Consider the following 17,082-nt stretch of genomic DNA (forward strand, 5'->3'; position numbering starts at 1 on the left):
TCAGAAGTAAAACAAGAGGATAGAAAAGGTAGTTGTTGATGGATCAGACTAAAAAAACATGATCTGGAAAATTAGCTTGTAAACAAATTATAATATATATTTATTGTTATTAGCTATTTCTTTGTTTAAAAAGAGTATACTTGTTCGTTAAAATGGTATGTTAAACGTTTAGAAATAGTTTATTATTAGTATTTCGATTTAAATTGAAATACATTTTGTTAATGTGTTAATTCATTATCACTATTGAATTAATAACTTTTTTTAAGTACTTTTTTTATGTATATTTATGCAATTTCTTTTATAATTTAAAATAGAATAACGTAAAAGGCACACTTATTCTTCTTAAAATCAAAATATTAAAGAAGCCTTCATGAATATATTTAGTTTAAAAAGTTATTTTGCTAAAAAGATAGTACATACATACATACATACATACATACATACATACATACATACATACATACATACATACATACATACATACATACATACATACATACATACATACATACATACATACATACATACATACATACATAAATACATAGATATGCACATATAAATCAATCAACATGAGATGTTCAACTCATATTTATGATTGTTCTATTACTAATTATTTAAATCATTACTTCTTAGGTCTCAGAAAGTAGGCTGCATGTGTGTTAATGTGTATTAATAATTTTATGGTTTTCTTTTAAATTTGCTAGTAACAATTTTATTACATTTAATATAAATGTGACATAAAAAATGAAATTTTATTAAATCAAAAAGTCATTTATTGTTTCTAAAAATATGGTAATTTTTAAAGTAATATAAGGTTTAACATACTGTAGTCATTTAAAAGTGTGGTTTTTTCAGGAAATTTTCAAAATTATTTTTCAGTTTCAGTTTAAGGTTGCAATTAAGAAGAAAGACCAGGTTTTAATAACATTTAAACAAAAAAAAATTTAATATAGCCAACTTTCAGTATTTGTGCTTCCAATATTTTGTTTTGCTTAAATTTGTATATTAAAAAATACTCACATTTGTATACCAAATCATACTGTGCATATAGTTATTGAAATATTTGGATTTATTGAAAAACTAAAATCAGTTAATAACTCATTAAAGAAGCTTTCAAAAATCTTTAGGCAAATGATGTTCCAGCATTTTTGGAAGTAGGTACTCCTGTAAGTGCAAAATTTAAAGGTGCTTTTTGTGAAGCAACCATCAAATCAATGAAGAAAAATGTCAAGTGCAAAGTAAGGAGTTTTTGATTTTAGTTGTAAAATTTTCTGTTTTTTTATAATGCTTTTGTCATTTTTTTTCTTGTTAATGTATTTTGTTAAAATATACCACTTTTTTAGGTTTTCAAGTGAAATTTATGTATGTATCTGTGTATTTACATTAGAACTATTTTTTTTTACTGTAATTTTACTATAAATTTTGAAGCTGCTTAAAGAATTTTTTTGTATACCGTGTAGTCTTTGGTTAAAACTTACCCTAAAGTTTAGCAATTTTTTAGCTTTACTGAATTTGAAAGTTTGAATTTTAAATAAGTACTCAAAATAACTTAACCTACACTACTGTCAGGAAAAAAGTTTGTTATCTTAGAACAAGTAGGTAACTAATCCTTAGTTAAGAAAAAATACCAGAAATAGTAGTTTTTATTTGCATAAAACCAAATGAACTAAAAAAAAAACCTATTTTAAGTGTTTTTATTTGCCTATGAGTGAAGTCTTTGCCTGTTTCCTAAAGTGTGGTATATGAATGTTTATCTTTTTTCTTTCTTTTTTCTATAAAAAAAATCTGAAGTTGAAATTTAAGTTTTCATTTTTATATTTTATGTCAAACATTAGAAATTTCATGTCGAGCATTTGAAATTTCATGTCAAACATGAAATTATTTTCATTTGAAATTTTTTTATACTCTAATTCAAAATTCAAATTTAAATAAATTTTAAAAGTTTGAATGGGAAGAATTTAACACAGTTTAAAAAAAAAATTAAATCTTTTTTTTGCCAAAAAAATGTTTACATCTTTTTTTGAATTATTTGCATGAATAACTGAGTCAATTGGTGGCAAAGACATTATAGGAACAAAACGTTAAAGTTTAAGTTTTGTAATTCTTATCCATAGTAATTGGCTTATCTGTTTTGTCATAATTTATAAACAAATTCAACTTTATGGGTATATGGAGCCACTCATCAGATGTAGAGATCAGACAATCAACTTCCTATTGCTATCTTATACCCCATTCACACCAACAAAACCAAGTTTTAATTACAGTGGCTTTTAAAACGGTGTTTTATTTAGCTACCGTTTTTTTAAACTCATTTATTTGAAACATGGTTTTAAAAAGCAGTGTGAACGGAAAAAGGCGTCACAAGTTTAAATAACCACCATTAAAACAAGTTTTATTTTTGGTGTGAATGGGGTATTACACCTAATAATCCCATGGATATCACATAGCAATTGAATTATTTAAAAAAAAAAAAAAGACATTGCTCAGTAAATAATTTCATGACTATCCTATCATGTAAGATTTTAATTGCTTGGATTTTGCATATTGCTTATGAGCCCATGCAATATTTATTGTATAGTTAATAAATTATTGCATTCTTTCTGAAAAATATCACATATTTATCAAATAAAAAGTTTTCCACCTCAGAAACATCACTTAAGTAATTGAATCAAAATGAACATTTGAAAAATCATAGTTAAGTGCCATTAATCAGTTAGCTCTAATATATGGCTTAATGCGATAAGTGCTTGTGCTAATGTGATAAGTGCTTAGCACTAATATATGGCTTAATGCGATAATTTTTTTGAAGTTTGGATATTCAAGGGATTTCTGTTGTATTATTAATTGTTTTAATATTGCTATGTATTTCTCATGTTACATGATATCTATATGATAAGAAATAATATTTTGCACTGGAGTAGTTCTATATAAAAACATTGTTTTTTTTTTAAAAAAAAAACTCTTTAAATATCAATTAAAATGTTAAAATTAATAATTTCATTGTCATAAATCCATCATTAAACCTTTCTTTATTGATCTCATTTAATTCTTTACCTAAAAAATGTCTTTGAATTATTAGTACTTGGATATTCTGCGCATCTTTACATAATACACTCATTGTTTGTACTGCATGCTACTTTTGCCATTTCCTCTCATTTTATTATCAAGTATCACCAGAATACCTTATTCATTCTTAAATTTACAGGAATGTCACAGTTTTTTTACTTTTGAATGTTTCAACTTTATGTTTTCTTTCATTAAAGTTGTTAATCAAAATTGTTTGCTTTTCTCTCATTGATTGGAAGCGTTTGATGGGCTATCACCAAGATTATTTTTTTGTAGGCTCTTCCTATTGGTGCTGCACAATAGGGTGGAGTGAAATTTTTTTTTTTTCAAAATCAAAAATGCTTGTAGTACCAAAAGATGTTTTTTGAGGAAATAGATGGCAACCAAAAATTAAAACATTTTTGAGTAGATCTAGAAGTTTCTCTTTGGATTTTTTTGATCAAGTCATTATGTATAATAGTTTTGACCTACAACACTTAGAAGTAGTTTCAGGTCATGTTTGTACATGTCCTAAATAAGTAATGTCACCTTAATCCTTTAAGAATTTTTTAAGAAAAACCAAAAGAAATGTCCAGATTATCAAAAAGGCTAAGCTATTAAGACACTTGAAAAGATATTTGTTTCTGGTGACATTTAGTGAAATTGAAAACCAAGGATGAATTTTTGTGAACTTAAGTATCATAACTGCTGTACAGGAATCTGCTACTTCAGAAATTTCTGAACCATTAACATCAAGCTCTGGATAACAAATTTATTTACTCAATCTAGTTCAAGCATGTGATGGAGCTAGGCTTTCAGATCAATCAGCCTCTTTACTTGTAAACACAGTTCTCCAAGACTTACTTAAAGAAAATAACTATCATAACTAAAGAAAATTCATCAAAAATGGTGGATAGAAGCAAAATTCAGGAAAAGGATCATCAGCAGTTAAAGGACTTTGTTTTGTCGGAAGGAAGGATAAAACCATTTGGCAAGAGAAAAAATCCACAATATATTACAAGAAAAGAGGAGTATATTGTATTCATAGTCAACCCTGGTTCCAAATATCTGGGTCATGTAGCACCAATGTGTGGAAGTGTTGTAAAATTGTAACATTTTTTCATGTTAAAAGTTATGTATAAGTTAATATTTTTATAAAGTAGTTATTTATATATAAATATTTTTAATTTAAAACCTAAGTTACATCATTATATAATACAAAAAGATCGTTTTCAAATTCTTTTTTTTTTGTGAGTTTATCTTAACTATTTAAGACTTCTTTAAAAAAAAATGGAGAAAATAATTACTACAATTGCTACAAGTGATAACTTTGTTTTATGATTTTCAATCAGTTTTTGTTTTTATTGTGCTTTTGCTTATCTCATTTTAGTTTTAGTTTCATTTTCATTTTGTAGCTCATTTTAGTTTTCATTTTTATTTCATTTTTGAATTTTAGTTTCAATTTCTATTTCGTTTCAGTCTCAAAAAAAGATATCATTTTTATTTTATTTTTATTTCGTTTCACATACTGAAGCTACTATACAGTTTTAGAGCAGTGCAGTCACTGACTCGTACACGTTAAAAAACTAAGCAACTGAATACAGTGTTACTCTAAGCAGAGCAGATGTAAAGAGACATAATTAGTATGTATCAAAAATTTTTACAGTAAGGCACGCTTAAAACCTAATATAACAAATGAATATTGATTTAGCAAGTATTTCAAGTATGACTTTAGTAGAAAATCGTGGTAAAAAAAAAAGAAAACCACATTCTTAAGAATTCTTAATAAGACTGTAGCATTTTGTTGCTGTGCTATTTGTGATTTTCTTTTTTTTTTTTTACCGTCATTTTCTGGCCCTACTTATGTCTTTGAAACGTTTTGTTTAGGTTTAGCTAAAATTACCGCAAAGTAAGTTTGAAAATAATACTTTGGACCTCTTGCTTATTTGTAAGTACTACATGCGGTATCCCAAATAGTATGAAGATAATCTTTAACTATTGTTCCTAAATTTTTGAAAAAAAAAAACTTTTTCATTTTTATTTCGTTTTTTTGCATTAAATATAAGTTGTTACTTCATTTCCATTTTTTAAAAATGCCTTTAAAAATGTTTTTATTTAATTTTTGTTAAATGAAAATGCTTGATTTTTTTTTCGTTTTTGGTTAATGAAAATAAGAATGATTGCTACATCAGAAGTTTTCTATCTAATTTAGTTCAGTGAGTTTATGATAAATTTTTAAACTCAAGGATTTCTGTTTAATTTGAAATATTTTAGGGGAGAGGTGGGTAGCCCCCAAACACTTAAAAATAATTGAGCTATTACCCATATTCAAACAGAAAATAAAGTGAAAAAGCTGTTTTAATGAAAGTTGAAATACACATTTATTGAATTAAAAACAAATAAACAATGATAGGTATTTAACAAATAAACAATGATAGGTTTTTAACAAATAAACAATGATAGGTTTTTAACAAAAGCACAAAACTTAAAATAGTTTATGTAAGAAAATCAACAACTTTCAAAATTTAAGGGTTGCCCTGGACACAATCTTTATACATAGTTTCAATTCTTTCTTTTACCAATGGGTACATATTTCAATAATAATGTAATTTACATAAAGCCACACAGACATTCCAGTGATCATAATCTGTGATACAAATAATTTTAACACAATTTTTGTGCCTAATCCCTCAGGACTATGGTAATATTTTCAGATTCAGGGTTGCAGGACTATAAAAGTCATGAATATGCGAAACATTAAGTTTAATCTTTGTCAAATGTAATGTAATCTGTGTTCAAAATTTTAAGAATTAGGTTTTTGACCTTTTTTTTTTTTTTTTCCTTTCAAAAAGTCCCCGCTCAGTTTTCTGTTATGCAAGGTCAGCATATTATCTAGGGATGCATTTTCAAACTGTCATCGTTTAGAGTTATATAGATATATTAGCCATTTACCAATTGAAAACAAATTGAAAAATAGCAAACATGAAATTTTGTTGTTTATAAGTGAATGCCGCTTTCTAAGTTAACTAAATTTTAAAAAAATGACAAAACACAATATTCAAGTTGAATGTAGTCTTAGCCATACATATAAATTGTTCACTTATAAAACTATGCTTCATCACTTTATAAATTTCTTAATGTGAAAAGTTGTAAATTTTCATTATGTGAAAAGTTATCTGGAGGTACCCTTCAAACATATCTCTGGTACTACCTGATCATACCTCATTTACAAATAACTGTTTAAGTAAAAATATTAAAGCAATAACAAAGAAAAAAATTTTTAATGATTGTTTTAAGTTGAATTTGATCACAAATTAATAAAACATTAAAAGTATAAATAATAATTAGATACAGTATCATGTGAATCAAACATAGTGATGATACATAGTACTTCTGATGGTACTAAACAATAATTTGCACTCCCAACAAATTTTTTTGGTGCATTGGGACAAATATTTTGCATATGCCATAGCTTTGTTAAATCAATGTTTTTGTGGTACTTAAGATTAAATAACTTCCTTGGTTTCAGTTATATGTTAAGTATCCGGGGCTACTTAGCCTCTTCTCTAAATGATTTCATAGGGTTTCTTGACTCCAAAATCTGTTAAAGTGCTCATTTTCAGCAATTGCACACTGAACAGCAATCAGAGGTAGAATAACTATTAAAAACTTTAAAACAAATTTAAAATATTTATATCTTACATTTTTTGATAAAAAGTTAAACTAAAAAAATAAAATATGGTCAAAGCTTTTGTTTTATTATATCTATTTAATACAACTCAATATCTAGGAGTATGTACTTTCATATTCCTCGCAAATGTTTTGAGGAGCCGGGAGTTCAATATAGGAAAAAAATATCTTAGATAAGTAAATTTTTCTTACTAATATATAAATTTTAAAATTGTTCTGCGACCCCATTACAAGATATTAGAGAATTTTAAAACCAAACACTTTCCATTACTTGCCAGAAATACTTGCCAGAAATGTATTAACATACTTGCTAGAAATGCATTAACATATTTGCTAGAAATGCATTTTGGTAATATTTGCAATGGCTTTTGCTTCTTCTATTTTATCAGCTATTAAGGCCCACCTTAGATTAATATCATCTGTGTTGATAACTCTAACATAAATTTTGCACCCATTTGATGCTAAGAGAAAGTTTTTAGCATTTAAGATGACTAGTTCACAAGATTTTACGCTGTTCCAAACAAATTGCTGAAATGACCCTCCTACTCCATCAAACTTTAAAATTTTACTTTTTTCATAAAACTTTACTAATTTAATCCATATTTATTGCATATTGCAGGCAGCCATATTTGATGTATAAAATCACTTTGTAAAAAGCTCAAAATTTGCTATACATTTTTAAAACAAAGTATGAATTTTGTTTTAGGTTCAGTTTAAAGATCTCGGATTGAGCTCTGCAATTGTTCATGATGATGCTATCAATGGCCCATTGAAGGTAATATCTTTTTCAAACTATTAGTTTTATTATTTATTTTAAAACTATTATTTTTTTTATGAAGGGGCTTTTATTTTGAAGGGGATCTTTTAAGATCACATGTAGATAAATCTCATTTCTGTTTGATTTTCAGTTTTAAATTTATTATGTTACTAACTTAATGATAAATTATGTATAATTTATAAGGAAATGAATAACTTAGCATAATTACTGTTGAAGACAGTTTTAGAAGTCCAATTAAGTAAATTAAATATTATACATCATATACATTTTAAAATAGATCTGATAAAATAATATCATAACTAACATCTTTGTTTGATGTAGTTAAATGCTGTTGTCCAAATTCTGGTTGGCGATGAGAAGAAAGAAGCTACTATACAGAAAATAAATGATCACAGTTGGTATACTGTTGGTAAGTTATTTTATCTTCACATTTTTCTTTTTCATTTTAAAAGCGTGCTTTAAAATGTCAGGAAAGTAGTCAATATGCATCTATCTACATTTGTGAAAAAAATTTTTGTTGTTTGAATTTTCTTAGTATTCGATGATGGAGATGAACGAACTCTTCGAAGAACTAATGTTTGTGTCATGGGAGAGAAACATTTCAATGAACATGAGGTTCCTGTTTGTAAAACTTTTAATTTTTTTTTTTTTTTTTTTTTTTTTTTATTTCTCTTCAATAATTAATGTTATGATGAAATTTTTTTTAACTAGAACTTGGATAATTTGCCTTTAACTGACCCAGAAAACTTCTCTTCAATGGTAGTCATGGTAATATAGTCCTTTGCTTTTAATTTATAGAATTTTAAATTTAAAAAAGTGAAAGATTACAGACAATTATTTAATGGTATCACTTTCTATATTTTAGTCAGCAGATAAAAGAAGAAAACGGAGGAGATCTCAACTCAAGTAAGCAGATTTTTACTCTTCAGTACTTTAGCTGAAAAAAAAGATTTTAAAATGAGCAGTAAACTGTTTAACCAATTTTATTTGTGTTTTTTGCATTCTGGAGAATGCAAAAAATAAACTATATCAATTGTTTCGTTTTTTGTTGTTATTGCAATGTAATATTTTGTTCCATGGCAACAAAACAATTTCAAGTAACTTAATGAATCCTTTAGTTGCAGTATTGATGAAGAAGACTCAGAGAGTGATGAGTTAAAGATAAAATGGTGCCACGATAAAAAAGTAAATGAAAATAATAAAGTGTTTCTGGGAAAGGTGAAGGTTTTTTGGTTGTTTTTTTTTTAAAGTTTTGATTTTTAGTAATTATTCTGCAGAATCTTTCAATCCATTTTCTTTAAGGCCGTCTGCTCCTAACATTGTTTTTAATTGGGTAATTTAGGTTGTATGCATTGAACAAGGTGAAAGAAAGAAGAGTTGGTTTCCGGCATTGGTGAGAATAAAAACAATTTGTTTGGTTCTAATTATAAACTCATACTTTGCTAAAAAATTGTGACGAATATTATTGTGTTGTAGGGTTTGAAGCATTATAATAACACAGAAAATCAAGTGTATGTTCAATCATTCAAAGATGGCAAAAAGTAAGTTCTACTTTTGTAGTAAAACACTTTTTGATTTTAAAAATCAAGTAAATAGTAAATAAAAAAAACTTTTAACTGTTTTAGATTTCATGTTAAAAAAGAAGACATTGTTGAGTTCTCCAAAGAAAAAGATCCTCTTTATAGTTTTTTAAAAGGAGATACTAAAGTTGATCCTATTCTTCGATCAGGTATGTTAAATTGATGCCAAAAGTAGTTTTGCACTTTCAAAGGTCATAGAGACTTTGTTAAATATATAAATGCTCATATCCATTCACATCTTTTTTTAATTTTTTTTTTTTTCTTTCTTTTTCAGAAAAGTTGTTTTGAGTTTTAGTTTTTTGATTGGTATTTTTGTTATATTATGCTAGTTTATGAAGTTAGCAAAATGTCATAAAGACACTAATCAAAAAGCTCAATTGCATCAATAATATTTAGTATCTGTGTTGATTGACATTTTAATCAAAGAAAGTTTTTAAATTTTGATAATAGCAATTGAGAAGGCTCTTTCATACCATGATCTTGGGGAGCTACCAAAAGGTTGGAATGTTTTAGATACTATTGATGAAAAGGAAGAGAGTTCTGATGATGAAATTTCTTTGCCTCAGACAGTGTCATCAGAGACAAAGGTTTTTTTAGAGAACTTGTACTCATTCATGGAACGAAATGGTATTTTTTTAATGTTAATATTTTTTCTTTGCTTGTTTGTAATTGAAGGGTCTTAGTTTTAATTACTCCCTTAGATTACTTATTATTAATAAGCATTCTTATTTGTAACAAGAGTGTTTAATGCAAAATAAAGGTCATAAAATATTTATTTGTTAAGCTCTTAAACAAGCCCTGGACATATAATGCCTGATTTTTCGTATACTTCAACTCAAAATCTCAATTTCAAGGAAGTTCATACTGAGCTTTTTTTCAATATTAGTTAACATTTGGGCAACTTGACAACAAGAGCTGGTGGTTTCCCAAGAGTTTGGGGTTAGGACCAACAACTGATTTTCATAAAATGATCTTTCAATGATCTTTCAGGCAATATTGGTAGCTGAACAAATAAATTGGTTGATTGGTTCAAATTTAAATAAAATTTTAAAGGGGTAGGTTAAGCAATGCAACATTCTGAAATAGTTATTAAAAGAAAGTATTACATTATTTTGTTCTGAGAGTGTTTCCTATGGCAGAAGTTTTACTGTTTATTTCTGAATAAGAGAATTTAGTGCCAGCAGCTGTTGTTATAATACCAATTGTTGCTCCAATAAGTTAATTCTGTAATAATTAATTACAAATGCTAGAAAATACCTTGACATTAAATTCTTTTTTTTTTCTTTTTTTTTTTAAAAAAAAATTTTCAGTAGGCAAATATTTGCTTTTTTTTTGATTACTGCAGTTAGATTATCTTTAAGTTATGAAGTTTAGCTTTTTTTAGTAATATCTTGCATCATATAAGCTACCCTTAAGATTTACTTTGTACCCTATAACTGAAAAAAACTAATAAAGTTTGAATACTATTTCTATGTTATTACTGTTTAGCTATGAAGATATTTTTTTGTTTGTTTTTCTTTTAGAGATAACTTTTGACTAAATTTGGATTTTATTGCAATATTTAGGTACACCAATCATAAAACAGCCGACTCTGAACAGTCAGGTTGTAGATTTACACAAGATGTTCAAATTAGTAACACAACATGGTAGTTTGGAAGAAGTAGGAAGTGTTTTTTTCTTTGTTCTTCAGTTGTTCTTCTTAAAGTTGATTACTTTAAAGCGAAATCTTTAAGTTTGTACCTAAATTACTTTTCTGAGGTGGCTAATGGTGCATTTGTCTCTATAGACTCAAACAACTACTTTTATAGTGACAGGGTGTGCACTTCAAACCACAACTTTTAACTAAAAGAAATGGTTTTTTTATTCACAGTTTTCTATTTAAATATAGAGCATTTAACATGTTTTTATCCTCATAACAAAAAAACATAATTATTATATATTTTTATATAAAAAAACTAAAAAATTTTTATATAAAGTAGGTAAACAATCTGTGAAAAAGTATTTTTTTACTTTGATCTACAATGTTTGTATATTTCATTATCAATTTTTGTTTCAAATATTTTTTATTTTTTTTATAGATAGCTAACCAACAATGGAAAATTATTTATTCTAAGCTTGGTTTAAGAAATTTTAATGCAACAACCTGTATTAATATGAAAAATTTGTACAAAAAGTAATGTGGTTTCTTTAATCTGTTAGATTTCTGTTTGTTTATAGTTATTTTAATAACCAATTTTTTTAAGTGTCAGATAAACGAAGCTCATTATTTGAGGGATTTTTTTTTTTAGATACTTGCGAGCATATGAAGAGCATTTAAATGTATTTCCAAAGTCCTCTCCCTGTAGCTCACCAAAACAGTCAAAGTCTCGATTAAAACGCTCAAGTCCTGTGAAAGATGAAGCGGACAATCCATCAATAATTTCAGAGAGCGATTCTGAACCAGATAGAAGAAGATCAAGTCGTTTATGTCGCATTCTTGAAAAGCCACCAGAACTCTCATCTGAAACAAAGAAAACAATGCCAACTGATTCAGTTGTTGATGATATAGATGCAGGCAACAGAACTATATCATCTCAAAATGAACTTGATATAAAACTTGAAGGTGAAGATGTGGATGTTGTAAATAGCCCTGACAGTTCTATTACGAGTGAGGAAACTGAAAGTAGGCATTGCAATGGAATCAATAGCAAGTATAAGGCTGGGACAAGAATTTCTGTCCATTATGGTAGTGGGAAAAATCAACGCCTGTATAATGCTAAAATTTTGGAAGTTGATAAAGAAGAAAATGATGAAGTAGTTTATTACATTCATTATAACAATTGGAATCATAGGTAAAGATTTTCAAATAATTTATAAGTAGAAGCTGCATTTTGTACTAAATTTTTTAAGCAAAGATAATTGTCAAAGTTCTTTTTTTGAATAAACCATTTGAGTTACATTGTTATTTAATTGTAAAACGTGTTAAGATCTGAAGTTATTTTAAACTTAGGTATGATGAATGGGTAAAAGATGAGAGAATTGCTGGTTTGAGTGCACCTAGTAAAAAGCGCCATGCAACACCTCCTGCACCACTATCAAAAGTTAGTATTTGCTATTTCGTCCTTTTTTTATTTCTGTGTTCTAGAGGCGGAGTTTGTTTCTTTGTCACTTGTTCACTTTCATGTTTGTACTTTCCAGATTGCAAAAGAGCCACCACTGAGGTATAAGCAACGATCTTCGTTAAATAATGATAATGATGCAAAACATCCTCTTTCTGAAATCAATAAATTTAGCAAATCACCGTCTCAAAGTTTCGAGCAACCTCAATCACCTCAACAGTCTCCAGTCTACTCCAATGATTCCTCAAAGTCCTCTCTATGCAGTGGTGCTTCAATAAAATCTCCTTTGTATAACAGTGAAGCTCAGTTTGTTGATACTGAGTCTCCAAAGCCTGTATGTGCAAGCTCTAAGTCTACACATCGACAAAAGTCTAACGACAACACAAGCATTCCAGAAAAGGGGATCAATGGCAATCAGATCAAATCAATACATCGACCAAAACCAGTGTCTGACACGCTTTTTATACCAGACATTAAACCTAGTCCTGTTAAACCCAGAATGACAAGAAACTCGATGCAAGACACCATCTTGTTAAATGCTTTAGAAGAGAGTATCGGTAAACCAAATCAAAGTGCTGTAAGTTTTCAGACAGGTACGTGCTCACCCGGTTTGTAAATTGATGCGACTTTAAGGAAATATTGTTTTAATTTTTTTCAAGGTTGCTTTAACAAAGCATTTTTCTTTAGTAGATAATTCTTTGAAATCTGAGACACGTAGGCGGTCCAGTCGACAACAGGCTATGAATCAAGAATTTCCTAATCAAAGTCCAGAGAGTGATATTAGTAGCAAAGATGGGGAAAAAGAAGAATATACTGTGAAAAATGATGACTCTTTAAAAGAAGAACTTGATGAAGGAGAATATAGACTTACAAATGAAATGGATATATATGATAAAAGTTTTCCAATTGATAAAAGATTAGAAGCTAAACGGTTCAATCACCAAGAAGGCTCCTCGAAAGATGATTCTGTAAAGAAATGGATCGAAGATTCAAATAAAGTTATAAAAGTTAACATAATTGAAACGCTTGAGCTTTCTTACAACTCAAGCGGAAAATCTTTAACGCCAGAAGGAAAATTTGTTAAGAAAGAAACAGTTAAGGACGAAATTACTCAAAATGATCAAACTTCAATCGATAAGAAAAATAACAATACAGAAACCGAAAAAGACAGAACGGCCGAAACGCACGCTCTAAACGACTTTTGTAGTATTGTGGAACATGCACCGAAATTGGAAACACCAACAGAAACTATCGAAACTCCGACAAAGCTCGCAGATTCTTCGCCATCTAAAGAATGCGATAAACTTCGTAAAAAAAAACTTGTTGAATCTAGACATAAGAGAAAAAGAAATCATTCTGTAGGCTTTGAGGATTCCATAAAAAGCCCCACTAAAGAAAAAAGGGAAAAAAGAACACCGGTTCTTGAATATAAAATTGATTTTATGTCTGATCTGGGTAAGTTTCCGAAATATTAATAAGAAAGCTTCGTTTTGTCAACAAACATTTTTTTTTTAAATCGAATTTTTTTTTTTTAGCATTTGCGTTAGAAAAGAAAGATTCTGTTGAAAGGATCGCATTAATGCAGTTCCGCTTAAACGAAATGAGTAAACTCTACTGCAAACTGCGTTCAGAGGTCGCGAGTATTGACCGAAAAACCAAACGAAAACTACGGAGTCAAATCGACAGTAGACGTTCGAACAATGTATGAAGTCTATATTCGTTAAGACTTCTTTTTTAATTCTTGTAAATATCCGACTTGGAGCAGTTTATTAGAAAAAGTTATTATAATGGTGAATAAAATTGTATAAATATAAATATATTATCATATCAAGTTTTGAAATGGTCAAAATATTATTTTTATGAAGTTTGCGTCATTAGGAAATTTCTTTATTTTTTCTTTATTGGCGGAATTATTTTGCGACTCGAAAATTTTTACCATGTTTTTAAATTTATAAATTATTCCGGCTGTTTATAAGAAGGGCAGGATGATATATTTATTGTTGTGTTGTTTAAAACGTAAAAATGGAAACTTTTTCCTTTGAAGAAAACTTTTTAAGCTGCGTAAATGAAATGTTGATTCCAATTGATGAAGCTTTAAATATTTTGACGAACTTTTTTCGACTTTTATAATTTGGAACCAAAAAATGTTTCAACAGTTTTAAAGTAGAACTATAATTATTTTGAAAGATCTCCGCGACCAGGTGACCGGTTGCTGTAGCTGAATTTTTTTTTTTCTTTTTTTTTTTCCTTTCTTTTTAATAAATAATTTATTTATAAAATGTGAGAAATGTATTTATAAAATGGTAACATGTAAACGATCGAGCAGCGCCCTAAATTAGTCTTCTTTATTTTGAATGGTTAATCTGACGGAGTCGTAAACCCTTGCGGAAGATTTGATAAAAAGTTTATTTAAAATGTGTTTTAATTGCCTACGCTTCATACAGCTCTTTCACAATATGACCTTGATTTTAAAATGGAGCAGTTATGAAATTAACGTATCTGATACGCTATGCTTATATAATTACCAGATATCATTTAGCTCAAGGCACCATGTTAACTATAACTCAGCACATACGCACAGTGGTCCGTTTGGGCTGTTTTGCGGACAAATTTATATAACTATTTGAAGGCAGGTCAAAATTGCCTCAGATTTATATTATAAAGTTGCGGCCTATGTGTTAACATCAGGGTAGCAATCGTGCAAAAAATGGGGTGCTGATCCGCCCAGGGCGTCACTTTTTTATGGGTGTTAAAAAAAAAAAAAAAAATTCTTCTTTCTAGTTTTTAAATTTCCTAACAGCACTACCTCCTTCCTTTACTTGCTTGTATTTTTCATAAAGGAGCGGCGAAAACCATTTTCCAACCCCTGCGATTACTGTGTATGCAGCCTAAATTTTTACGCCGAATCAAACTTTTTAATTATGTAATTTTGTAAACCATAAATAATGATTTGTATTTACAAAATAAAAATATTGTATAGTATTTTATTTATGTTGCGTAGTTATAACTACAACTATTCATGCAAGCTATAGCTTGCATTAAACACAGGAATTAGGTAATGACATTCATCACTGAATTAAAACTTCCTATTTACGAATTCTAGCAATAGTTTATATTGAATTAAAACCCTCAAAAATTAACATTAAAAGCCATATATAACAATTAACAATAAAAACTGTTTAACCACATTTTCGTCGCCAAATGGGTTAAAGCTTTTTAAAATAAAATTATTCAATTCAGAATAAGAACAAACATTAAACACTGAACACGATAAAAACAATTTAGTAAAAGTATATTACTTTGTTTCTGGTAATTTCTCCGTTCAATATGGTTCTCTATACAGAACAAGAAGTTTTTTACTTTTACTTTTAAACTCTAATGCAGATGGAAACAACTTAATATGGGAACAAATATCTCCAAACTCAGATTTTTCACAGAGGCCTCTTATGCTTCAAATGGGAAAAGAATCACGTGAGAATGCACAATCTTTAACCGTTTTTAATGCGGATATAAAAACAATGAAGGAGGAAGGTTTCATTATTATCTTCAACGGACAATATTTGAATATTAAAGTAAACATTGTTGCAGACAGTTTTGACAGAAAAGCATCAAATATATTTCAGGGCCTTGGAGGTGCTTACTGTGATCTTTGTGATTTATCTAAGGAACAATGTGAAGATATATGTACAATTGAACAGGGATTCGTTATAAATAGAGACATCGAAACCATGGAGCAGATATTTTTGGATTTAGTTCAAGAAGACGGCTCTTTAACTAAAAAGTCAAAGGATTATGATGTTCGCCATGGACAAACAGCAAGTCCAATAGCTGGATCTAACGTAAGGTCTGTACAAGTACTCCATGCATTACTCCGTGGATTTGACCACTTTATGAAAGTTGTGGTTCATTTATCTGCAGGAGTTCACGCATGGACAGAGTCTAAGACAGCCAGTACTACGCACTTCCTTGAAATAGAGAAAAAAAATATACAGGAGTTAATTGGAAAAAAAACAGGTATCAAGTGGGATTTTGCAGATTCATCAGGTCAAGGGGGTAGTACTACAACTGGCAACGTTGCTAGAAATCTTCTTTATAATGAGAAAAATAGAAAACTGATTACTGACTACATTTCAAATTAACATGCCAGAATGTTAGCAGAGCAGTACGGTTTCTTGTTGTCTAATATTATTCGTGCTATGTCATCTAGTCAGAAAATTAACATAAAAAAATATAGAGATATATGTAAGGAGACAAACATTCTTCTTCGACAAGAAATGCCCTGGGTTAGTTTGACACCGACTATTCATAAGTTATTAGGACATACTTGGGAGCTTATTGAGTTAAATAATGATACAGGACTTAAATCATGGAGTGAGGAAGGCATGGAGGCCAACAACAAACAACTTAGAATATTTAGAGAAAAACTATCAAGAAAAACAAATCAGTTGCAGAACTTGGAAGATTGTTTTAAAAGACTCTGGGTGGGCTCTGACCCTTTAGTTACCGAGCAAAGGAACAAAGGTCGATTACAATGCAAATTGTGTAGTGAGATAGGGCATAGTAAAAAAACATGTTTCAAAGTACATGAAAATGACATTGTTAATACTTTGTTTATGTAAAATAAAAAAATTAAACTTGAGCGTTTGCTATTTTTTTAGTCTTTTTAAAAGTTTAGATAAAATAACTTGTGCATTATGCTTAAAGAAACAATTAAACATAGTTTTTATAACCACAAATAACTTAAAAACCGGGTGTTTGGTAAATATATGTGGCATACCAAAACAATGGCAACAGTATGAAGTTTCTAAATAATATATGGTTTAGTATTACCAAATTTCCGGTTTTTGAGATATTTGAGGAAGTATACAAAATTTAAGAGATTTTTTTT

The 17,082-nt window shown here is 28.5% G+C and overlaps 1 protein-coding gene and 1 pseudogene across 3 annotated transcripts; both read left to right on the plus strand.

The window, feature by feature from the left end:
- The first annotated feature begins 2 nt into the window (after nt 1-2).
- Nucleotides 3-14,529, plus strand: LOC149890201 (AT-rich interactive domain-containing protein 4B-like). 3 transcript variants are annotated; one of them, XM_090084870.1, is made up of 19 exons: nt 3-155; nt 1,131-1,241; nt 7,445-7,513; nt 7,838-7,925; nt 8,052-8,131; nt 8,228-8,284; nt 8,382-8,422; nt 8,635-8,734; nt 8,859-8,909; nt 8,993-9,057; nt 9,142-9,245; nt 9,547-9,723; nt 10,662-10,756; nt 11,175-11,269; nt 11,385-11,927; nt 12,086-12,176; nt 12,274-12,787; nt 12,882-13,649; nt 13,730-14,529. In XM_090084870.1, exons 1-19 carry the CDS (start codon nt 153-155, stop codon nt 13,900-13,902), a joined length of 3,225 nt encoding a protein of 1,074 aa, XP_089940996.1. In that variant the 5' UTR covers nt 3-152; the 3' UTR covers nt 13,903-14,529. The 3 variants fall into 3 exon arrangements, with proteins under 3 accessions (XP_089940996.1, XP_089940997.1, XP_089940998.1); XM_090084871.1 differs by having other exon boundaries at nt 12,885-13,649; XM_090084872.1 differs by lacking the exons at nt 3-155; nt 1,131-1,241; nt 7,445-7,513; ... (7 more) ...; nt 9,142-9,245; nt 9,547-9,723 and adding an exon at nt 10,044-10,151.
- An 866-nt stretch (nt 14,530-15,395) lies between these two features.
- Nucleotides 15,396-16,571, plus strand: LOC149890202 (uncharacterized; annotated as a pseudogene).
- The last annotated feature ends 511 nt before the right edge of the window (nt 16,572-17,082 follow it).

This window comes from Hydra viridissima, unplaced genomic scaffold (assembly GCF_058129835.1).
Source record: "Hydra viridissima isolate aposymbiotic clone 2 unplaced genomic scaffold, HvirCarnegie_v1 scaffold_4, whole genome shotgun sequence".
In the NCBI taxonomy this organism is placed as follows: Eukaryota; Metazoa; Cnidaria; class Hydrozoa; order Anthoathecata; family Hydridae; genus Hydra; species Hydra viridissima.